The 24172-nt window shown below is 38.0% G+C and overlaps 6 protein-coding genes across 7 annotated transcripts; 2 read left to right on the top strand and 4 right to left on the bottom strand.

Moving 5' to 3' along the window:
• On the bottom strand, positions 10 to 3433 carry LOC18771968 (protein kri1). The gene is made up of 2 exons (XM_020565595.1): positions 1156 to 3433; positions 10 to 306 (listed from the first exon to the last, which is right to left on the bottom strand). Exon 1 carries the CDS (start codon positions 3191 to 3193, stop codon positions 1190 to 1192), a length of 2004 nt encoding a protein of 667 aa, XP_020421184.1. The 5' UTR covers positions 3194 to 3433; the 3' UTR covers positions 10 to 306; positions 1156 to 1189.
• On the bottom strand, positions 3632 to 9593 carry LOC18772942 (glutamine--fructose-6-phosphate aminotransferase [isomerizing] 2). The gene is made up of 11 exons (XM_007204905.2): positions 8841 to 9593; positions 7725 to 7897; positions 7340 to 7451; positions 6623 to 6768; positions 6325 to 6489; positions 5458 to 5809; positions 5115 to 5365; positions 4923 to 5037; positions 4541 to 4796; positions 4289 to 4457; positions 3632 to 4072 (listed from the first exon to the last, which is right to left on the bottom strand). Exons 1-11 carry the CDS (start codon positions 9082 to 9084, stop codon positions 3989 to 3991), a joined length of 2067 nt encoding a protein of 688 aa, XP_007204967.1. The 5' UTR covers positions 9085 to 9593; the 3' UTR covers positions 3632 to 3988.
• On the bottom strand, positions 9690 to 12068 carry LOC18772104 (thioredoxin F-type, chloroplastic). 2 transcript variants are annotated; one of them, XM_007205949.2, is made up of 3 exons: positions 11638 to 12055; positions 10108 to 10207; positions 9690 to 9998 (listed from the first exon to the last, which is right to left on the bottom strand). In XM_007205949.2, exons 1-3 carry the CDS (start codon positions 11970 to 11972, stop codon positions 9864 to 9866), a joined length of 570 nt encoding a protein of 189 aa, XP_007206011.2. In that variant the 5' UTR covers positions 11973 to 12055; the 3' UTR covers positions 9690 to 9863. The 2 variants fall into 2 exon arrangements, with proteins under 2 accessions (XP_007206011.2, XP_007206012.2); XM_007205950.2 differs by having other exon boundaries at positions 9720 to 10001; positions 11638 to 12068.
• Positions 13013 to 16718, top strand: LOC18772622 (aspartic proteinase-like protein 2). Its single transcript, XM_007205044.2, has 10 exons — positions 13013 to 13595; positions 13704 to 13833; positions 13945 to 14192; positions 14347 to 14574; positions 14980 to 15145; positions 15257 to 15330; positions 15485 to 15575; positions 15763 to 15838; positions 15924 to 15995; positions 16107 to 16718. The coding sequence occupies exons 1-10, from the start codon at positions 13345 to 13347 to the stop codon at positions 16253 to 16255; spliced, it is 1485 nt and encodes a 494-aa protein (XP_007205106.1). The 5' UTR covers positions 13013 to 13344; the 3' UTR covers positions 16256 to 16718.
• Positions 16888 to 18594, bottom strand: LOC18772167. The gene is made up of 5 exons (XM_020567028.1): positions 18139 to 18594; positions 17800 to 18014; positions 17615 to 17695; positions 17169 to 17519; positions 16888 to 17087 (listed from the first exon to the last, which is right to left on the bottom strand). Exons 1-5 carry the CDS (start codon positions 18335 to 18337, stop codon positions 16986 to 16988), a joined length of 948 nt encoding a protein of 315 aa, XP_020422617.1. The 5' UTR covers positions 18338 to 18594; the 3' UTR covers positions 16888 to 16985.
• LOC18772042 (serine carboxypeptidase-like 20) lies at positions 19560 to 24006 on the top strand. The gene is made up of 14 exons (XM_020565827.1): positions 19560 to 20155; positions 20265 to 20401; positions 21265 to 21341; positions 21440 to 21562; positions 21678 to 21780; positions 21894 to 21931; positions 22048 to 22149; positions 22258 to 22341; positions 22440 to 22700; positions 22866 to 22931; positions 23033 to 23154; positions 23249 to 23362; positions 23568 to 23613; positions 23775 to 24006. Exons 1-14 carry the CDS (start codon positions 20010 to 20012, stop codon positions 23856 to 23858), a joined length of 1503 nt encoding a protein of 500 aa, XP_020421416.1. The 5' UTR covers positions 19560 to 20009; the 3' UTR covers positions 23859 to 24006.

Genomic DNA, 24172 nt, shown 5'->3' with positions numbered 1-24172 from the left:
TGCCAAAGAGAGAGCAACACGATTATACATAGTAAACCTTTGTCATATTTTTGACATTGATAAACAGCTGAATTCGACAACACAAAAAACAATATGATTTAAGTTTATTCTGATTCCTAAAGTACATGTTTTCATAAAATGCGAAAACAAAAGGTGACAATATCGATCAAAAAAGTCTTCCAACTTCTTCTCAAGTGTTCGCCTCTGTTATGCTGCAATAAGCTTAACAAAACCCTCAAGATGCTTCACCTTCTTTGGAAAAATTGTAGTCCTCCATTCCCATGTTACAAGTACCCAAAAAACAACCTGTGGACATTAAAACCGAATGAGCTAAGAAGTATGGTTTAAAGTGAAATCCGACATTGAGCATCAGTATTCAAAATCCATAATATTTAAGGAAATAACAACAATGTGAAATGAAACTAGAATTCAGGAGAAAAAGAAAGAAAACAAAAAAGCAAATTCTAAATATCTAGCTTCAGATATGAATAAATACCCCCACATACACGTAGACATTTGAAACAAAATAAAACATAGCATTGTTTTGGCATAAAATGAGTAAGGCTGACAATTCACCCAGCTAACAAACAGGAAGTTGTAAAAACTGATTAAAACAGGTACAATTTCAATTAATATAACTTGTGCAATGCAATATCATTTATCAGAAATGGATAGGCATCTTACACATAAGTTTATATATGCCCATGATCTGCATCAGTATAACTCATCAATGTGTTCCACTTAAATTTTTTTTTACAAATCATCAGTGTGTAACAGTAACAACAATATGCATTCAAATCGAAGTGCCATTACGCAATTGCTTCTTTCCAATGCCCAAACCCACTGAATGTTCCACAGAATAGTACATGCCCTTTCAATCCCTAAACTGGTATCAACTTGTTTATCTACATAAAGATTTACCCCAAAAAAGAGTATGACCGACCTACAATGTGCAATTTTGCTACAACAGGAACAGTGCGCTAGTAGGTTGAGTTTTAACTTGTAACCTAAGCTACAAACATTTACAATTTATTTCCTGCCACCACATCAGATCTTTAAATCGGTACAACATACCATGCAAGAGAGGGAGACAGGGACGATAATAAGTGAATATGATAATATATATCTCAATGCTTAAGTTTGTGAAAGAATCACCTGTCTACTGCTCTGTTTTAACTAGAGGTTCTGATCAGTGCTTTCCTTTTTTCTTAGATTTTACAGGCATCAACCCATATGCCATGAGCCTAGAAGCCGGTAACTTTCGTGCAGCTTGGTTACGCCTTCTTCTAGCACTCCTGGATGGGTTGCCCTTATCGCCATTTGAGTCCACTAGTTTTTTCTCATGTTCTGGGGCACCCGTTGATGATTGTCCGGCGGCATCCATTGATAAATTCAAATCCTTAGCATCACTTATTTTCTGCTTCTTGCGGTTCTTTTTGTTACCCGGTTTTCCTTGTTTGAAAATCTCTTTAACCTTCTGTTTTATCTCATTTCTCTTGTTGTTTGGTACCTTCCACTCTTTCTCTGCATAAGGAGCAAGCTTTTTTAAAGACACATATTGATTCAACTCCTTTTCATCCATCACTAATATCTCAGCAGTAGACAACCCATATCTATTAGGTTTTATTTTAGCATACTTGAATCTAGTCTTCAAGTCTCCAATTGTATCCTCGTAATCCAACTTATAGTATTCATCCATCATCTCCTTTTTAGCTCTCTCCAATAAAGCGAGTTTACGCTTTTTCTCTTGTTTACCTTCCTCAGACACTGTCTCTTCTTCTTCTTCTTCCTCTTCTTCTTCCTCTTCTTCTTCTTCTTCTTCCTCCTCTTCTTCATGGTCACCAACATTCTCCTTCTTGAGCTTCAAAACCTTCTCCCTTGCAGCTAAGAACCCATCACCAGACCCGACACTATCCCAACCTTTGGGCAGCCCAAGTAACTCATCCTCCTTATCAAAATCCGGTTTCTCAATCTCACCACCATCCTCATCCATATCACTACCAAACGCGAAGTCAGCATCCTCCGCCTCATAGTACTCCTCACCAAAAGCCTTCTTCATCATCCTATCATACTCCTGGGGATTAAATTCCTTCTCCAACTCCTTGGCATCAAAGGAAGACACCTCACCCTCCTTAATCCCCGCAATCTCCATAATCTTCTTAAGGTTCTCATCGTTTTCCTTCTTCTTCAAATTTTTCAAATGCCTCAATTCCTCCTCCCTCTCCAACCTTGCAATCTCCATCCTATCCTCCTTACTCTTCCTCTGCTCCTTCCTCGCCTTGACCTTCTTCCTCACCGACCCCTCAACTTGCCTGGAATGCCCCAAAATCCGATCCCCTGCATTCTCCTGGAACCTATGCTCGTACTCCTCTTGCCTTTCAATCTCCATCTCGTCCTCAGACACCATCTCCAAATCCTCCTCCTTTACATCGGGACTGCTTCCCTTGCTCCGCTTATCCTCCTTCCATTGCCGAAACTTGATGAAGTCCCTGAGAAACCTAGCATTTTCATCCTCATCGGGGAAACACTCATTCAATTTCTGGTCGTACTCAGCATTAACAACACTATCATCGTCATCATCGTCCCCCACAGCATTCTTATCTTTTTCTACCAATAACTCGCCATTATCATCCTCTTCGTCCTCGGCAACGGCACTCAAGAATTCTTTCCTTCTCTGCTCTTGCTCTTCATCGTAGACCTTGGTGTTATTATCATCCTCCTTAAGTTCGGGGCCGTCCTCGATCAAATGCTTAGCCACCACATCTTTCAAGTACATCTTCTTCTTAGCCTTGCCATTCCCTTCCCCTTTGGCGCGGGTCTTTTCGGTTCCATCAGATTTAAACAATTCAACATCTTTGTTTTTCAAGCTAGGGTCTCGATTTTTTACCTTGATTAGAGCTTCCAAAAATTCCAAGTCTTTCTTCTTGGAATTGGCCAAAAGGATGTCGTCTTCGTCCTCGGAGGACGAGGATTCTGAATCAGAGTCTGATTGTCGAGAGGGGTCGGCTACAAGGCCTCGCTTCTTCAACTCCTCGTAACGTTGGAGGTCCTCCCGCTTCTTGTTGTGCTCGTACCTGCGAGCGTATTCTTCATTGATTTTGATCTGTGGAATATCGTCGTTTTCGTTTTCGATTTCGATTTCCATTTCGTTTTCGGAGTCGCTGCCGCCGTCGAATAGCTGAAGACCACACATAGTGTTTCCGTGAAATTTAGGCCTCGCTTCTTCTTCCTCACTTTGGGGGCTGGGGCGGGGTTTAATTAGTATTTAGGGTTTCAGAGTGTTAGCTCTGCTTCAAAAGGCTGCCCTTTTATATTATGTATTGAACACCGGAAAAGAAGAAGAAAATAATACTAATTTTATTCGGAATTTCTTGGTTTTTTTTCTTTTCCCGTTACTAAGATTAGGAATTTAGAAAGTTTAAATATTTTTTTCATTTAATTTGGCGCTCACTGACACTGACATCCCAATAAGCTCTTACTTTTTTTGATTTCGTAATTATTTACATTTTAATAAGTTAATGTTTTACGTATTTTTTCATGCCTTTGCTTTATATATACAGATGTATGTATGGATTATATTTACAACAGGCAAATAAAAATGGTGTGCTCCTCCGTCATCCGTGAGAGAGTGTTGTCCAATGCAAATAATATTGCGCTATTACAAAATATATCTCCATGTTCAAGTGTAGAATGTAGATGATGTTAAAAATGAAATGACGGATACAAGATCAAAAAAAGAAAACAAACTCAGCAGGAAGCAGGAGACACAGAGCGTGTTAGTATTGTTCCTTCCTAGTTGTATTGATTTACAAAGCTGACGATTTACAACCTCAGCAGCATCACACCAGACATTTTACCAACACATTACACATCAAACAAAAGGTGATTTTTAGCAGCATTCAGCTAAGGTCTTGATGTCTCAGCATAATTTAGGAACACACACACCAACGAGTATATGAGGTACACGTCCATCAAAGTCGAAACTCGTTTACTGCGTGGTCACACTCTTTGCAAGATTCCGAGGCTGATCCACATTGAAACCTCTTAAAACAGTGAGATGATATGCCAGCAGCTGCACCACGGGAGGAACAGAAAAATATCACAACCAACCAATGACACATTTCACTCCTCAAGGTCAAACATCAGAAAAGTGACGAGGAAGAACTATCTATTAATACTCAAAAATGTAAAACTGGCTAGCATTAATGTCAGACACGAGCAGAAATGCAGCTGACTCCAACCCAAATAATAATCCTAGTGTAATATAAAATCAAATGACAAAAAATACCTGCAATGGAACAATATTAACTACAGGTTGAAGGCAATCCTCAAGCTGAGGAACTTCAATCACTCGACAAGATCCCCCAGGGCACACAGATGCAGCATCTCCTTTCGAACACATTACTATCAGACGACCTCTGCGGGCATGAAGCTGCTGGATAACTGATTGCTGCTTACTGTAAATTATCAAGGGTCATCATTAAGAAAACCAGGTGCATTTTCAAAGCATGTAAGCGCTCCCAACCATGACAGGACAAACCTGAAGCAAGCATCACGGGTAGCAATCACAAATGTAGGGAGATTTTCATCAACTAAAGCCAAAGGACCATGTTTCATTTCACCGGCAAGTATTCCTTCACTGTGCATAAGGGCCACTTCTTTCACCTTCAAAGCACCCTCCAGAGCTGTTGCATAGTTGTATCCTCTCCCAAACACAAGAAGTGACTGTTCAGCTATCAGTTCTTGTGCAAGATCCTTCATCGTCTGGTCAAGCTTGAGGACCTCTCTGACTTTGTCTGCAATGAGCATATAGGAAAAATTCACTTTGTCATGCTTTCTTGCAAGTTACTTCTTGGAAAACAGACTGGAAAACGAAGTACACTGCAGTGATATGCTAAGAAGATAAAATAAGCAGAACTCACTTGGCAACTCAAATAAACCGTCTATTATAGCCTCTCTTCTTGCTTGATTGGAAATTGTGTCACCTCCTATAGCTAGTGCTAGCATAGCCATCACCACTATTTGACTTGTGTACGCCTATTAATGACCATGATAAGACTGTCAATTAGAAATACGAAAAATCACAAAAACAAAGAGTAAAATTGCAAATTTACCTTAGTACTTGCCACACCAATCTCAGCACCAGCATTTATATGAACACCACAGTGTGTATTCCTGGCTATTGCACTACCAACAGTATTTGTAATGCCAACGCATAATGCACCATTTTCTAGAGCATATTCCAATGCACTCAAACTATCTGCTGTTTCACCAGATTGACTGACAAAGACTGCTGTATCTTCTCTGTATATAGGTCCTTGCCGATCCAACAAATCACTAGCAATTTCCATTGTAACAGGGATGCCTATATTGTTTACAGGTTCAACTAACCAGAAAAGAAGCAAAACGAACAAATAACAATCAGGAAAGGATTTTTGACAGCCAAAAAGCACTTACCAGAAAGTTCTTCCAATATTGGTCTTGCAGCTAAAGCAGCGTTGTAGCTTGTACCACAACCAATGAAAACAATTCGCCTGCTTCGCCTAATTGTTTTAAGGTGATCCTTCAGTCCGCCAAGGAGAACAGTCTTGGCTTTGCAGGAACCTCCACGTAAAAGTCTCCCCCTCATTGTGGTTGTTAGAGATTCAGGCTGTTCATGAATTTCTTTCTGCATATAATGTTTGTAATTTCCTTTGTTTATTTGTTCAACCTCCATCTCAAGAATGGACAATGCTCTTTGTACTGATGCAACTCTTGAAAGGCCACCGTGCTGCCCTTTATCGAACTTTAAGATAGAAACACCTCCATCCTGAAACAACCGCCACCATGGGTAAAACAAAATAACTTCAATTTTCCGAAGCAATTAAGTACAACTAGCAAAGAAATCAGAATCAATAATATCTTGGCACGACATATTGGTAGAGTAAACCAAAAGGTCCAATCAGCTATATGAGGACTAAGGACATAAACTTAAAAGGTAATTATCACAAATGCAGAGCATGTATAAGAACGAATGTTTTAGGCAGAAAATTTGGTAAAGTAAATTGAAAAGGCTAAAAAAGAGTGGGAATACTAGGAAAAAACTATCAAAAACAAGTTTCATCCTAAATGTAAAATTAAGCATACAAGAAATAAAAACTATATAGACACTGAAATGGAAGTTAAATAAATCCTTCATTAGAAGAAAGGCATAAGCCCTGTATAGATATACTTTATGTTAAAACAGATGGTAGGACACACCTTAGGTCCCTACGCACTACGCCGATACGTAACTGTCCTATTAAAAATTTAAAACATAACAGAATACAACACTTAAGTAAGTACCTTAAGATGTACTACTTCACCATCTTCAATCACCAAAACCTTTTTGGTGTGTTCAACTACAGCATTGGCATCACTGGATAAAAAGAGTTCCTTAGCATGTCCGCTTTTTGAAAGGAAATTATCATCTTGGAAAGCAGATCCATTGCTAGCATTTTCGTTAAATTCCTGACATGATAGCAAAGTGTCAACCAAGGCCAGATATCAGGCCAAAAGTGTCGATGAAAAACTATTACAGGCACATATAATTAAAAACTTAATAGTTAGCCAAAATTGTTAAGTTATTCCAAATGTAGCATACTTTGACACCAAGGAGCAACGGACTGCCACGCTTGCAAGCAATCAACTCATTTGGATAATGCTGGCTTTTAAAAATCAGGGCATATGCTCCTTCAAGATGCCTCATAACCTCAAGCACAACTTGACTAAATGTGATAGTATGGTCACCTGAAACATAAACAAAACACTAACATCACCTTAGATTGTGCTTTAAAGAATTATGTGAAATGGAAAAGAAAAAAAAATTAAAAGAAACAACAGAATCAAAGGAATGCACTTTATTAGGAAGTGCACTTATATACTACCCCTAACAAAAGTAAAACGCATTCATCCTGAAAAATGAGGAAATAAATAAATAATTCAGTTGATCTGTCCACCCCTATCCTACAGAAGCCCATTTCCCGCCTTGGCTACTGCGTCTTTGGGCAAATATTGAAAGAAAAAAAAAAAAGAGCTCCAGGGGTAATGAAGAAGCTTTTTGCCTCCAGAGTAATTCAATAGGGCAACCCTTTTAGAATTTGAGTTAATAAATTCTTTTTTACTTTCAAAGCAGTGAAGGTATCAACCCACTAGACTGTCACAAATATCAGGTGATGAGTTCTGAATAGCTAAAAGAAATAATTGCACGAACTATATTAATCACAATTTTGCATTAGCAATTAAAGATTTTGAACTTCAAATTGTAAGTTATACTCATGAACTAAATGTTTAACTTACTTCTAGTTACATAAAAAATTACCTTCTCCTTCTTTAGCTTTATCATAAACATATTTGGCAAGCTTTGGAATTACTTCTGTGTCAGTTTCAGATTGAAAGGTGAATCCATGCCGGACCAGTGATTCCTTTAAGGCCTGAGAAAGTGAACAAGAACGTAAATCAGCAGAACCATTGATGACAGAGGCTGTTAGGCATACAGTCCAAAAATAAAGTAAACTTTAGTACGATCCAAAAGTAAATAAACAGATTCATACCTAGGCAATCATCTAACCACAATAGTTTTTCTTTTCTTTTCTTTTTTCAACTTTGATAAAGTAATATTTTCATCATAAAAAAGGTTGCATTCAGCAAGAACAATAATCTCAAAAAAGAAAGAAAAAGTTCTACAACTGAAATCTTTATCAAACCTCATAATTAGTGATAACTCCATTGTGAACAACCAAAAATTCATTTCCAGAGCCAGAACTCTGTGGATGGCTGTTCCTTGGAGCTGGCTCTCCATGAGTAGCCCACCGGGTGTGCGCTATTCCAGCATGGTGAGAGAAACATTCTTCTAAATTTAACTCTGTTTCGGCAACCTCTGGATTTACAAAAAATAAACATTAATTCCAGGGATTCGGGATAGATTTAATTATTATTTTTTTTAAAGGAGAGGCATATATTACTATCCTTGAAGGACAGTCAACAAAACTATAAAATCAATATATACAGCTGATAAACAGAAAATGTATGTATTTCAGCTCCGTGTACTTGCTTTAAAAGTTTTATAAAATATTAATTCTGGATTGTAACAGGACAAAGTGATACTGCAATTAGTAATTTCCCTTTTTTTATAAATTATAAAAATTAAAAAAAATTAAAAAAAAAACCTTTTAAAAACTGGAACATCACCGGACTCAACCATAAGCACATAAAATTGGTTTATTTATTTCAATATTCAAATTTTAAACATTCCCTAATTAACAAGTAACAAGCATTTTCTTTTCAAGCTTAGTGTAGGGAGGATGTCGTATGAGAAAATGTAATAAATGCATAAGAAATACCAAAGACACTGACGCTAAACAAACTAATACTAGAAAAAAAAATGTTTATAAGAAAAACAAAAAGGACAGAGGTCCAAAGTTCCAAACTTGTGTTTTGCTCTTTCTTTTGTGCATTCCTATGCCCAAACGGTTGGTAAGGTTAAGCTGGCATTGTCTGGTCCAAACCCAGCCTCAAAGAGTGCGGGTCTAAAAACCCAAACCACATCTACCCAATCCGACACGAATAACAAGTTAACAATGAAACTTTAATGAAGAACAATGATATAGAGCTGCATTCATATTCGACCAAAAAAACAGCTGCATTTATTGTTACTGGGTTGACCCGCCAAATTAACTCGGACAAATTTTACTGGGTCAACCAGAGAAGAACATAACGCCGGGCTCAAATTTACAGTTTCTTTATTGTTCAACATTTTCCCGGAAACCAAACAGAATGTACAAGTAAATGAATAAAAAAAATAAAAAAAAATTAAGAGTTACCTTGGTAGACGGATTTGACGAGGCTCTCGATGTTTCCCTCCTGGCGAAAAACGAGTGGGGGAGGCGGAGAATTGGAGGAAGATTGGGGAGTGTTTGGATCGATGGAAAAGGAATGGTCGATGGAAATCCCAGCGGAATCGTAGCCTCTGTATTCCAAACGCCTGAGACCATTGAATAGCACCTGAAGAATATAACGCCTCTCTCTGTTGACGTTGTAATTCAGATATGCAAATATCCCACACATTTCTCTCCCTTCTTCTTCTTCTTTTCTTCTTCTTTTTCTTCTGGATTTGAGAGAGAAAGAGAACGAGGGAGAGGAACAGGAAAAGATCAACTTGTAAGACAAAAGAAAGGCGGAGCAATTTGACTTTTGACCTTCTTTTGTTTTTATTATTTTGAATTTGGGGTTTGAATTATAACTTTATTCGAGGGAGGGGAGGGTGTGTAGAATGGACTAACAATCGTCTCACTAGAGTCTGCAAAGAAGGTTAAGAAGGTATGCTTGTTATATTGGGGAAATGTTAGGGGTGGTGTTGTCTTTTAGCTTTACATCACCGTGTTACGGTGGCGTCATTTGATTGCTGCCCAAGTTAACAGTATGGGCCACCAAGAATTTAGGGGACGAGTGCAAGTTAAGGCGTTTACCATACCGACCATATTGTCTCTAAAATAATTTTCCTTTTTAACAAATCATTGCCTTAATCAACTAGCCTAATCCAAATCTACTACTAGTTTCTTTATTAGAAGTTTGAAGAGAGATTTTTTCATGTGTCATCTGGCTTCCTTTCCTTGTCTGTTTCACTCTTTTTCTTTTCCAACATGTTGTCTCTAACATCCTGCTGGAATCTCTTTCTATGAAGCAGATTATGGTTGCATTTCTTCTCCTTTCAAGTTCCAACTAGAATTGCACAGGAAGCATCACATGGATACATAGATACAAGTAGAATAATAGTCAGAGTTCCAAACAGACGTTTTTCCTTGCCTTATTAACATCTCATCTCATGGAGAAAAATTTAAGGCATTTCAGCTTGATCTAACAACGTCTATGGCAGCAACTAAATCATCGAATTTGGCCCCCTTCACTTCTTTTACAACCTGGTTGTCCTTCAAAATCTTGAAAGTTGGCACCACCCTTATCCCAAGCTCCTTTGCCAATGGCTGCTAACAACAACAATCACTCACCATTAAACATAAGATAGAGCACAGAAAAAACACTCGACTCTAGTAAAGAAAATTCAAGCAAGCATCACGAATCATGATAACCAACCTTATTTTCTTGGTTACAGTCAAGCTTTAAAAATACAACATCAAGATATTTCTTTGACAATTCTTGATATTTTGGAGCAATCACCTTGCAAGGACCACACCTGCAGAGTTCAAACCAGGAATACGAAATCAAGTGTAATTAGATGTAATGATACAGAAGCAGAAGCAGGATGAGAAAATAAAACACAAGAGATAGTAAATCTATCCCTAGACCTGAGTAATATATTGTTTTTCTTATGCCTCTCCATGGATCATTCATAACCCATATCCAATCCTACCATCTTCCAACATCAAGAAGTGAAAACCACTACATCAGGATTCCCAGAACTTCCAGAATTAAGCTTAAAAATGATGATCTAACACAAACAATACTACTCCCCTATGGGATACAGAAGGAAAATTAATCCAACCCAACTTGCTAAGCTCAGATCATATTGTAAGATGAAATCTTCAATAGTCAGATCACATTTCAATGGTTGAAATACAGTAAATCTTAAATCTCACAGTAACACAGAATGTTTATAATGATCAACTAAAATATAGTTTCAAAGACCAAAGCTTTGACAATTCTGGTGGTCCCATAAATGTAGACTAAATAGGGTTCATTTCAACGCCTCTGAAGGATTCAATTCAAGCCTGAGTGAGTGCATGAAAACTATTTGGTTCTGTTCTTGCAAATGGCTTGGACTTGTGGTATTGAATTTTGACAACTATGATGAACTGAGAAGGTTAAAGAAGCAAGGAGAGCAGCATGAATTAATCAGCACTCTTTTAAGCCATGAAATTTGTACAATCATCGTGACACGACTGGGGACTGTTGGTACATGAGCAGAAAATCAACAAGCAGATCACCCTAATCAACCAACAAGATTGTCAGTGCAAGAATTGTCACTGGTCACATTCAATTTCCAAGGGCTTGTTTAATCCAAACAACCTATCATAAGATTAAGGGTTATTAAAGCATGCAGAAGGAATTCAAGATTCAAGATCACGCATACAAACACAAGCAAAAGGATATCAAGAATAGCATTTCAATCAAAAAAATTAAACGAATTAAAGCAGGGCTACAATTCCATTTTTCATTCAACAACTTGTCCCAACTAAATTCCACAAACTTAGAAACAACATTCTTGCTTTTATGCAATTTGCACAAACCACTGTAAGTAACATGTGAAACCAAAACTTCAGCTGAAATCTACATTTTGAAATTTCATTCAAAGAAAATCTTACACTTTCAAAATCCACTTCATTATTCGTGTAAAATGAATAAGGGGGAAACAAACACCTAACATTTCTCGACGAACAGGACAGTTGTTTGTTCTGATTTTCTTTCCCGAAATTTTCAGAATTGGCCAAAACTTACTTCAATTTCATTGCTTAATCCGCACCACCCACTTATTCACATACAAAATTCAGGTTCTCCACTCTGAACAAGAGTTTTTGTTTCCTTTATTTAGAATTAATTCATGGAATTTCCCGCGAACCAAACAGAAAGCAGAGATGGTAAAAACATAAAAAAAATGGAGCATACCATTGCGTGTACATATCGAGGACGACGGTCTTATCGCCGGCGGCCTTGACGATGGGCCAGAAGGTGTCCTTGTCAACCTCCGTGACCTGACCCACATTGACAGTGGGGCCTACAGTGTCCAAGCTCGACTTCACCGTAGAGGCACAGGCCCGCTTCCTCTTACTGGTTGTTACACCACTGAAGCCCACTGCCACATTCTTCCTCTGCGCCTGCGAGAGGAAGCAGCTTGAACTTGAAGTAGAAGAATAAATGATCGGATGCTTCGCGGCGCAGGGTAACATCGTTGAGGAGCTAATGGAACGAGGAGAGAGAGCAGCAGCAGTCTGCAGAGCCATTTCTGAGAGAGAGAGAGAGAGAGAGAGAGAGAGAGAGAGAGAGCCAAGTGAATCCGTTGCAGCCAGCGATAAACAATTAAGGACATATACAGGAGGAGAAGGGTGATTTTCAGAAAGACTAATATGCCCTTTCGGTTTGTGGGCTGTTATGAGAAACTCGGTGTCATTTTTGTCACGTCGCGAACTCGTTATATTCTGTGGATGAAAGAAATGGCGAGGCTTGCTGAGGAAAAGACAGCATTGCCCTGAGACGTTAATGAGGGGATATTTTTCGAGGCTTAGAATAATTTGTTGAATCCTAATGACGGAATATACCTTTTGTTTACTGTTTGTTGAGCGGATTGTAGTGACAGGAATGAGTGGTTGTGGTGGGAGGGAGAGCTTTCGGGAAGGTGAAAGTGACGGAAGAAATAGTGATGTCATATTTGGCTTTTAGGTGGTGAGAAGACCAAATTAATCATTTGATATTTAATTTGTAATGGAAAATGTTGGGGTGTTTAAGTCATTTGGCTGATCAATTAGTGAAGCAAGCGGCATGCTTGCATCGTCCACAAAAATGGGAAAAAGAAAAAGAAAGAAAAAAGATTAGTCAAAAGAGAATTCATGAAGAAAATACATGATTAGCGTCGACATGAAATGAAATTGAAGGCAGGCAGGCAAGCCGAAACAAGTTAGGTTGACCCAACCCACTCCCCTAACCAGTACTTGCAGCCCATGACCAAACGTGAATTTAAGGCCCAAACTAAGATTTCTTTAAATTATCTATTAAATTGAGTCAATTGTCCGTAGTTGGCTTGGCAGTGACTTGAGTCAATTGTTTGTTTGTTTGTTTGTTTCTCTTGGACCGAGAGAGAGAGAGAGAGGGAGAGAGATAGAAAACAGAATGACAGTAGAGAATGAACAGTAAACACAAACAAAGATATTAGTATTAGGAAATCCCAAACAAACTAAACCAAAATAGACAGAATAAGTAAAAACAATTACAAAGCTTGACGTAGTTTACTATTTTAGAAAGACGTGCCTTTCGCCGTTGAAAACGCGCGGCTCTCTCGTTTCTCATCTCTCTCTCTCTCTCTTCTCTTACGTTGCTTCTCTGTCTTTTCTTGCACATTCCCTCTTAGACATATGCCTCTTTTCCCTCTGCCACCCCACCCACCTTGTTACTTCTTGTTTCTCCACCCAACTCGGCCATGAATTTTCCACAAAACCCACATTTCTAATTAAGCCTGGGTCTGGGTTTTGTCCCAAAAAAGGGTGGTTGTTGCTCGTTAGGGGTCCAATTCCAAACATCAGCTTTTCAAAATTGAACCTTTGAGTTGTATTCAATCTTAAAGATTCCTGTTTGTTGGGTAAATCAAAATTATATTGAAAAATGGCTCTTGGAACAACAACAACAACAACAAGAGTGGCCGTGTTGGGTGGTGTTCTGCTTTTCTTCGCATTCGTTTTGAATGTGTCTGGTAACTTGGTGTTCTCCGTCAACCATAAGTTCAAGGGTCGTGACAAGCAGGTGTCTTTGAGTGCATTGAAAGAACATGATGCTCGCCGTCACGGTAGGCTTCTAGCCGCAGATGCTGCTGTGGATTTGCAATTGGGTGGCAGTGGTCATCCTTCTGAAGCTGGGTACGTATTCTTCTGCTTTTGGTCATTATCATGTTGTTGTTGTTGTTTTGCATAAACTATGGATATCCAATTGTGGTTTTGGTCATTGAATGGTTTGACTGGTTTTAGGCTCTACTTCGCTAAAATCGGGATTGGATCTCCTCCAAAGGACTTTCACGTGCAAGTTGATACAGGAAGTGACCTTTTATGGGTGAATTGTGAAGCATGCGAAAACTGTCCCACTAAAAGTAATCTTGGTGTATGTGCCTTTACCCTTTTTCTTCTTCTTTTTCTTTTCATATTACATGTGATTGTGTCGTGCTCATCAAGAAAACAGTTTTTATGCCTTGTTATAATTATTCTGCTACAGTTTAAACTCTCAGTATATGATACAAAGAGCTCTTCAACTTCAAATAAGGTTACTTGTGATCAAGAGTTTTGCACTTCCACATTGAATGGTCGACTTCCTAGTTGCAAGCCAAATATGCTCTGCAATTATAATATCGCCTACGGAGATGGAAGCGCAACTTCTGGATACTATGTGAAGGACAACATACAACTTGATAAAGTAACTGGAAACCATCAAACCACATCAACAAATGGGACTGTAATTTTTGGGTGAGTTGCGGCCATTTCTATGTAGCCTTTCTCATTACTAAACTTTAGCCATTTCTATGTAGAATTCTTTCAGCTTCTTTATTTGTCTTTGCATAATCCATTGTTGCTGTGCACTTCCTGTGTGTATTAAGCTACGTCTCTTGCGGATTAATAGGTGTGGAGCTAAACAATCTGGGAATCTTGGTAAGTCTCCTGCAGCAGTTGATGGGATACTTGGTTTTGGCCAGGCAAATGCATCCATCATTTCACAACTAGCTTCATCTGGAAAGGTGAAAAGACAATTTTCACATTGCTTGGATAACGTAAAAGGTGGAGGAATCTACGCCATTGGGGAAGTGGTGGAACCAAAAGTGAAAAATACAACTCCCTTGCTGCCAAATATGTATGTGACACTATCTCTCAATCCTTCCTACTAAATTGGCTCGTAATTGTACAATGCTAACTGAAATTACTCAATAAATCCAACAACTATATTAAGGAACTACCTGCTAGATTGTCATGGAATTGCCATTTGATTTCCTAGTCTCTGCAATGGAAGAAACAGATAACTGTAACTACATGTTTACTAGTGACAGGCTGCTGGGAACCTTGTTAGAGTGATTATAGCGCTCATGATGAGCTTTAACTTCATAAATACAGTTGCATTATGAACTCTCTTTTTTTTCTGGTTACCATAAGAGCTCCCTACATGGGTATAAATTAAAGGATGTTTCATTTTTCTTTCGTCAATCAGGTTAGGCATTGGTTTATGAAACTTGTGATAATTTAATTTTGTTGAATATCTTAGGCCACATTACACTGTTTCAATGAAGACAATTGAGGTGGGCGGTGATGCTATAGAACTTACCACAGATATATTTGGCCTTTTTGGAGACCGGAAGTCGGCAGTAATTGACAGTGGAACAACATTGGCTTATCTTACACCGGAGGTTTTTGAACCTTTTATCAAAAAGGTAGCCACTGAAGCTCTTGAAGTCCCTTCATTTGGATTTTGTTGTCTAAATAAATACATTGTTTGTTTTTCTTGTTGAGAAAACCTTACATTGGTATTTTTGATAAATCAGATATTTGCTCGGCAGTCTGGATTGAAGTTACATACTGTTGAGGAGCAGTTTACATGTTTTGAGTATACCGAAAAGTAAAGCATTAACTTAGCTTAGCTATTACTTTTTATTTCTATTTTAGTGAGTTTACTATTACTTGTGTTACATGTGTTGGTTACTCTAAACACCAGAAGAGCAGCTAGACTTGTAGAAAGCTACCTTAGCTTTCCTTATCATTTTTGCTTGCAGGGTTGATGATGGATTTCCAATTGTAAAGTTCGGTTTTAAGAGTTCTGCTTCTTTGACAGTATATCCTCATGACTATCTGTTCCAACTACGTGTGAGTGTTTTATCACATTTTCCAAATTTTATTTTGTGATGCACTGACATAGAATTTTCTCAATTGGTTTGCTTATTGTAGATTTATACTCTTCTTCCCTTTAGCTACAACATTATTAATTCATTTTGGTTACTGCCTTCTTCCATGGGTTTTTAACTAATTTACATTTTTCATGACATATACACAGGACAATGTCTGGTGTTCTGGTTGGCAGAGCAACTCGATGAAATCTAAAGATGGAAAGTCGTTGACTCTTCTGGGAGGTTAGAGTCTTGAGAATTACATGTTGAAAACAAATCACATGTGTAAATCTGATTCATTGAATTTTGTAATTGTTCCCAATTGCAGACTTGGTACTTTCAAATAAGCTGGTCCTATATGATCTTGAAAACCAGGCCATTGGGTGGACTGATTACAACTGTGAGTAACATTCAGCCAGCCATTGGGTGGCAGTGTTTGATTTAATGTTTCTTATTGTTAGCAGGTTCATGAGCATGACCTGCTTTGATGTTTTGTTTTGTTTTGTTTTAGGCACTTCAAGCATTAAACTGAAGGATGACAAATCAGGGCAGGTATACTCTGTTGGTGCCCACAATCTTTATTCAGCATCCAGCCGCATAATGGGAACACTATTGACATTCCTGTTATTAGTAATTGCCATGCTGCAAATATTGCATTAATTCAACAAGTGCTACTTTTAACATCCATTAGCTCTGGTGAACCCTAATTTGTTCAACCAAAATAATAATAAAAAAGAAAAACATATAAATTATTTTGGAAGTATTTATCTGTCTTTCCAGGTGGTGATAGTTTTTGTCCACCCTTCTGGTTCGACCTCTTTTCTTTTCTCTTTTGTATGAGCTTGTCTGAAATTTTCATTCAAGCCTCAGAAATTCCTTAAGAATATCCATAGGACTGATATCTCTGAAGGATTCAATGTATGCATTTGATTAGACCATGAGATGAGCAGCGATTGGCCTAGTATCTGTCTGGGGTGGCTTTTATTGTTGATTCTAACAGACCAACAGGAAGTCCACCTCCTTTTTAGAATCAGAACTCTCATGCCGATTGTTGGCATGCAGGTCCACAGAATTTGGTTATTGTATTATATAATTTATAATTCATAATTTATAATTTATAATAGTTAGTGAGTGAGTGAGTGAGTGAGTGTTAAATGCTTGAAATGTACTGACTGCCTCCTGGCCATTATATTGTATATTCTGCCTACAGACTAAACACCTTACAAGAGTAAAGAAAAAGAGAGTAAGCTGTATCTATCTTTGTAAATGTAAGCTGAAACATTGATGCAATATATCTCAACATTTCATAGTTAGTAGTATGCATATATATATATATATAGATTTCAAGTGTAAACTTAACTTACTAGAGTACACAACGGTAATGTGGGGTTTACAAGGTTGTCCTCAAAAGCTGTACAACAAAATAGACGAGTGCCAGAAACAGAGCAATTTGGTATACATCTCTTTGGAAACCGTCATCCCTTTGAAAGAACTGAGAATCAAAAGCAAATGGTGCAATCAATCAATGTGTCAATAGCATATCAACAAACACGACTCACGTTTGTTAACTCACCTTAGTTGGGTCACCAGAAGGGTCAGGATATATCTCCATATTCTGTTTTTCTCTGGGAAACTGGTTGGAAATGGTTTTGACAAGATCAGCCAAGTCTTTGCCACCCTCAATGGTAGCAAAGAGACGACGCGAGGTCCAGAAATATGCCTTGCCAATGGCAGAGGAAGCCGATAAATCCCAAAACTCTTCATGCTCAATCACTTGCCCACTTATCTGGTTTAGAGTGAATTGGGAATTAATTCGGATGATCAAATCCGAGGCTATAGCACCAACGATGTTCTTGGGCTTCCCTTTGACAGTCCACTTGATACTTAGGACACTGGTGGATAACATGCTCATCTCTTGTACACTCTGTACCGTAAGGCAGAATTGAAATACATTTGTGTTATCTTGTTGTTGTGAATGAAAAAATAAAAAAGGGAGAGAAAACAGAGAAGAAGAGTGACCACAGAGGGTTTGTGGAGGGCAGTGGTGATCCATAGTGGTCTCTTGTATTTGTCACGACCACTAAAACTTCTAACTGGGTCCTGCAATTAATTAGAGGAGGAGATGGTTCCATATTAAAAACAGGCATTAATTGAAGGGCAGAGGGAGGAGATGATTCCGATTTGTGAAGAAAAAGATGAATGACCTTGTATTGAACAGAAACAGCAAAGGTTCCGAGGGCGCGATTGCCTTCCCTGAGCTCAAGGATGTCACGTACAAGCTGTCGAGCCGTAGACTCGATGGAGGGGCTACTGATGCACTCAAACTCATTGCACAGCTCCCCAAACTCGATCCCATCCACAATCCTATCTACTGCCTCTCTTCTCTCAGATTCACTGCTTCCACTTGAATCATTTGTTACTGCACACATGACATCCATCAATCATCAAACAAATCAAAGAAGCAGCAAATATAGAATAACAAAGAAGCAAGCAAATCAAAGGGTAAGGATATGTATATATTATATAGTAAGCTGTATACGGACCTCGCAGTAAAAAAGGGCGGTGGTAATGGGGAGAGGACGAGGCAGTAGTAAAATGGGAGTTGGAGTTGGAGGTGAAAATAGATTTATTAGCAGGTGAGGTAGTTTTAAATATGCGGCGGCGGCGGCGGAGGAGGGTGGTGGTGCAGCAGCAGGAGGAGGTAGAGGAGGAGGAGGGAATGATGGAAACAGAGGCATTCATCTCATCGCCTCTCTGTAATTGTGAATGTGAATGTGAATCTCTCCGTCCCCACCCATAACAACCTTACACTCCAAGCTCAATTCCAATTCCACAGACCACAGACCACATGCATGATGCATGCACACAGAGGATCCAGCACAACACAAACAATTTACAGCCTCTCTTTTTCAACTGTTTTGGATAAGGTCTCTCCAGTGTTCTTTTCTTTTTTGAAGTCAACAAGACCTCTCTCTCTCTCTCTCTCTCTCTCTCTCTCTCTCTCTCTCTCACTCTCACACACACACACAAACACACACATTTATAATTTATTATACAATTAGCTTCTCACTCACTCACTCTCTCTGTCTTTTCTCTCCCATAAGCCACAAGACCACCCATCACAGCAACAATTATCTTTAGAAAGTGTATTTATAGAATGTTTGATCAGATCGATCCACCCTATTATAATTAAGTTTCAACCAAACTAATTAACTTGTCAATTTGAATGCTATGAAATTATATATAACATCCATCCTTAGTTTTTAACTAGATTCTTTTGAGGTGGAAGGACTGATTCCTTCCTACCTTAAGTACCAGCAGGCAAGGCAGGCAAGGCAGGGAAGGCAGGCAAGGCAGGCAGGCAGGCAGGCAGGCAGGCAGGCAGTCAGCAGCATTTATCGGAGTACACGCCCTCATCATCATTGCCTACTCATTCCATTCCATTCCCATATTATTTATTTTTGCAATCAATTTGCCATATTGCAATATCCGCACGTAGCTGCGTCGTATTCCATCACCATTATTATTGTTAATACTAAATTGCTACCTCTTGTTTACAAGGAACATTGCAATGTACACCAACCATAAGCCATAAGCCACCAAACACCACCAACATCTCTATATTTAATTTCACCTTTTTAAATTACCAAAACAACAACATTCAGCTCTTTTGTCTCGACTCGTCGTCGTCAATTAAAAAGCTAGCTCAATTTAGATATATATATATGTTTTAAAAACTTCTGTTGTTGCTAATTCTAGCCTAGCCAGCCACCCTCTCTATTATATTTATACTATCAAAAATATTACTCATACATACCACATTTATATACCACATCTCTAATCGAGATGAACCACATTGTATATTGTATTGATAAATTCTACTTCTATTAGAGAGGTGATATATATATATATATATGTAAATGTGGTATGCCTAGCATTGCTCTTATGCCATATATTTTACACACATACACACTCATCATACAAAAGCTCAAAACCAAATCAAATCAAACCATCGGTTTTTAAACCATTTAACTTTTTCTTCATCAAAACCAAACCAAACTTGTAATTACAATTTGGTTTGGCCTGATTGTTGCCCAACCTAGTCCTCCTTGTCTTGTTTGCTTGACTTAATTTCGTTTCCTTCAACCCCAATTGTCTTTTTTTTTTTCTTTTCTTTTTCGGATTAATATTTTTCTATGCCAAGATTTGTTTCCTTTTTTGACCCAAAACTTGACGTTTTCCCCTTCTTCTTCCTTCTTTGATCCCATTTCTTGTCTATATATACTCACTTTTCTGCAGATGATTAGTGCGCTCTCTCTCTCTCTCTCATACACGCACACAATATTTCCTTCAGTTTATGATATAAGTAAGAAACTGCAGGCCTTGTTAATTAGAATTTAGAAGGCAGGCCACCATGGGCAAATTCTTCATTTTGAGCATAACTGTGTGCATGCATATGCTGTTCATGAGTTTGGTTATAGTTGAGGCTGCCCCTGAAAGCTCTCTTATCACCCAACTTCCCGGCTTTAATGGTACCTTTCCATCCAAGCACTACTCAGGGTAAGTTTTATTTTAGAAGCTATCGTCTTATATATATTTATTTGCAAGCAAAATTGTTATACTAGTATATATGTGGATAATGTATTATTGTGTTGAATTGAATGTGTAGATATATAAGCATAGATGGAAAGAATCTTTTCTACTACTTGGTAGTTTCAGAAAGAAGCCCAGCAAATGATCCAGTTGTTCTGTGGCTCAATGGTGGACCCGGCTGCTCTAGCTTCGATGGCTTTGTTTATGAGCATGGTACGTATGTCTTTTCTGCGCCTCTAGCTAATTTCTTTCTCTTTTTCAAAATTAGGTATATCACTCTACTTTTTTTGTTCAACCACAACTTCTTTTTCCTTCTTCTTCTTCTTCTTCTTCTTCTTCTTATTTTCCATTCTTTTGCAATGTTTCTCATTAGCTGTGCCTGTGTCACCACTCATCACTCACCACTCACCACTCACCACTCACGGGTGGGTGCTGATTAGAAATTATTAATAATTTTGTTTCAGAAAACAAAAACAAAACAAAAAGTAATTGGTTTCACTGGAGAGGAGGAGAGATGTGGGACTGTAATTGTAACTCATAATACAGTCTTGTCCATTTCAGCTCTAATAAAGTAAAAGTAGTAGCTAGTAGGCACATTTGGCACCACACAATCAAATTATTGTCTTTTTCTTGCTGTCTGCTTTATTTTGAATATTATTAATTGAATATACATATGTAGATGTTGATGATGATGATGATGTGAAGCTAGCTAGCTTTAGTGGTTGAAGTATATTGTCCATGAGTTTACGGTCCCAGTGTTTGTTTGTAGTCGCATTCCTATATATATATATATATATATATATATATATATATATATATGAAAATGAAACTCAGCTCATCTGGTCTGGTCTGGTCTGGTGTCTGGCTCTGGAATTAATAGAGCCGTTAATTTTCTATATGCTCCAAAGGTTGGAAGTCTGCTAATTCATTTGGGAGTTTTTGCCGAATTCCTAGCTTTCTTGTCCCAAAATGTGACAAAGTTTGACCCAAAATATAATGCGACATTGATATTGGAAATCCGAAACTAACCTCTATAAAGTACTAGTTTATGGAGAGATTAACTCTATCATATGCAGGGCCATTCAATTTTGCACAAGGACCACCAAAAGGAGGATTGCCTGTTTTGCATCTTAATCCTTATAGCTGGTCCAAGGTCTCTATATATTCATGTGGAAAGATTTCCATTTTTTTTACTAATTTTAATTTAAATAATTTCTTGGCCATTATCATAATAATTAACCAAATATTCAGGTTTCCAACATTATTTACTTGGATTCTCCTGCTGGTGTTGGCTTTTCTTACTCTCAAGACGAAAGCAAATATCAAACTGGGGACCTACAAACTGCTTCTGATACACACGCCTTTCTCCTCAAGGTAATAATATATTATTCTATTTGGGATAATCCATATCGATCCCAATCAGTTATAAATTAATTTGGTTCATCATCAACAATAATTCTCTACTATATGCAATGCAAATTGCAATCAGTGGTTTGAGCAATTCCCCGAGTTCCTTTCAAATCCATTTTACATTGCTGGAGAGTCTTATGCTGGAGTCTATGTGCCAACTCTTGCTTCTCAAGTTGCAAAAGGTACGTATCTAATTTCTGCGTTACGTACAAATATTAATTCCATTTACATATACATAAAATTAAGGCTATACTCTTAAACCATAATTACATATGTATATATGTATAATGTGTAGGTATATACAATGGAACAAAACCAACTCTAAATCTCAAGGTACGTGCGTATATATAGTAAACTTGAGAAAGATTAAGCTAAATCTATCAGCTTCATCATCACATAATTAACTCATATATCCTTTGTACGTACATACGTACGTACGTTACGTATAGGGTTACCTGGTGGGGAATGGAGTCACAGACGGGAAATTTGATGGCAATGCTCTAGTGCCATTTGCTCATGGGATGGCTCTCATCTCAGATCAAATCTTTGAGGTAGCTAGCTAGACTCATCTCTTAATCCCGGCATTTTGTTTGATTTTGTTTTCCAATTATTATTCTTTTAGTGCCAAAAGCACATTTGAGCCAAATTGACTATTGCAGCAAGTTACAGCCGCATGTGGCGGAGACTTCCATAATCCTCCAAATCGTACTCAATGCGGCAAGAAATTTCGGCTAGTTTACGAGGTGTGTGCGAGCGATTCTCTTTTTTTTATTAAAAGTGAACTTAAAGCTTCTCACATTATTATAAACCATAATTATTTGCTTGTTTGGTCATTGATTAGGCTATTGATGGACTAAACATTTACGACATCCTGGAGCCTTGTTACCATGGCCCAGGAACTAATAGTAATAATAACCAAAATAATGGCAAAGGAAATACAAGCTTACCACTAAGCTTCCAGCAACTAGGGACCACTACTGAGAAGCCTCTGGGAGTGAGGAAAAGGATGTTTGGCCGTGCTTGGCCTTTTAGGGCACCCGTAGAAGATGGCATTGTCCCATTGTGGCCTCAGCTATCAAACTCACTCGGTGTTCCTTGCTTTGTAAGTTACTTTTTTCAACCTTAATTTTTTAGGCTGTAATTATCAGCTACCTCCACAGAGAGAAGGAGAGAAAGAGAGAAAGAGAGAAAGAGAGAAAGAGAGAGAGTCGTATATATAACCTTTGAAGATTTGTATTTTTTATTTGTTTAATTAATTTGGATGTAGAGTGATGAAGTTGCAACGAAATGGCTAAACAACCCAGCAGTTAGGGAAGCAATTCATGCAGAGCCAGTAAGCTTGCTTGCTTTTGCTGTGGAGATATGATGATTAATTTTCTATTGAAATCACACTTAGCCTTAATTATGACAGAAGTAATAATGAATGAATGACAGGAAAGTGTGACTGGTCCTTGGGAGTTATGTACAGGCAGAATAAGTTATTCTCATGATGCCGGAAGCATGATCCCTTACCACCGAAATCTTACAACTCAGGGATACAGAGCACTCATTTACAGGTCTGCTTTCATTTACAAGCATGGAATGTTAATTATAAACAAATTATTATCTTTGCTGCAAGTAATAATAAATATTTTTATATTTTGTTGGCAGTGGAGACCATGATATGTGTGTTCCATACACCGGGAGCCAGGCATGGACCAGATCACTTGGATATCAAATTGTAGATGAATGGAGATCTTGGCAGTCCAATGAGCAAGTTGCAGGGTACACATATGATAACATATATATACAAATCTACCTATTATTAATTCTGCACTTCAAAGCACCACCATACATAATCTTGGACAAGGACATGTTTTCTTTTCTGATAAAATATATATATGCAGTTAGTTACTCTCCTCCTCCTCCATATGTGGCTGGCAGATTTCTTTTATCAACTTCTTAATAAGATTTGGGTTATCTGCTGCAGATACTTGCAAGCATATCAAAACAACCTCACCTTTCTCACCGTCAAGGTCTGTACACACGGACTCTCTCTCTCTCTCTCTCTCTCTCTAGCTTCACTCATATATAATTGTTATGTTTCTTTTTCTGATAAATTAAATATATAATCAAAAAAGCTCTCTGCTTTAGATTTATTCTAGTTTTTTTTTTACCTTGGCTTCTGGTGGGACAGGGAGCTGGACACACCGTCCCTGAATACAAGCCGCGGGAGGCACTGGACTTTTATACACGCTGGTTGGAAGGAAAACCGATATGACATTGAAAAAGCATTTCAATCCATTCTCTCTCTCTCTCTCTCTCTCTCTCTCTTTTTGTCGTCACATTTCTTTTTTCTGGTTATTAAACTTACAACTTCCATTGTCAACTTTTGATCTTACATCAATCAAAGAAATGCATTCTACCAAGAGTTTGATTTTCTTTTCATTTTTTCGACTGCTACCAAGAGTCTAATATTATATGTGAAGTAAGCCTCCTCTCCAGAGACACAAACACAAATGGTATGTAAAGAAAAAAATGCTTGATATGAACGGATTGAAAACAAACAACCCACGCCAGGGTTTGGTAATGCTC

This window comes from Prunus persica, chromosome G6, assembly GCF_000346465.2.
Source record: "Prunus persica cultivar Lovell chromosome G6, Prunus_persica_NCBIv2, whole genome shotgun sequence".
In the NCBI taxonomy this organism is placed as follows: Eukaryota; Viridiplantae; Streptophyta; class Magnoliopsida; order Rosales; family Rosaceae; genus Prunus; species Prunus persica.
Note: the sequence above shows the minus strand (reverse complement) of the source record. Positions and strands in the feature narration are given on the sequence as shown.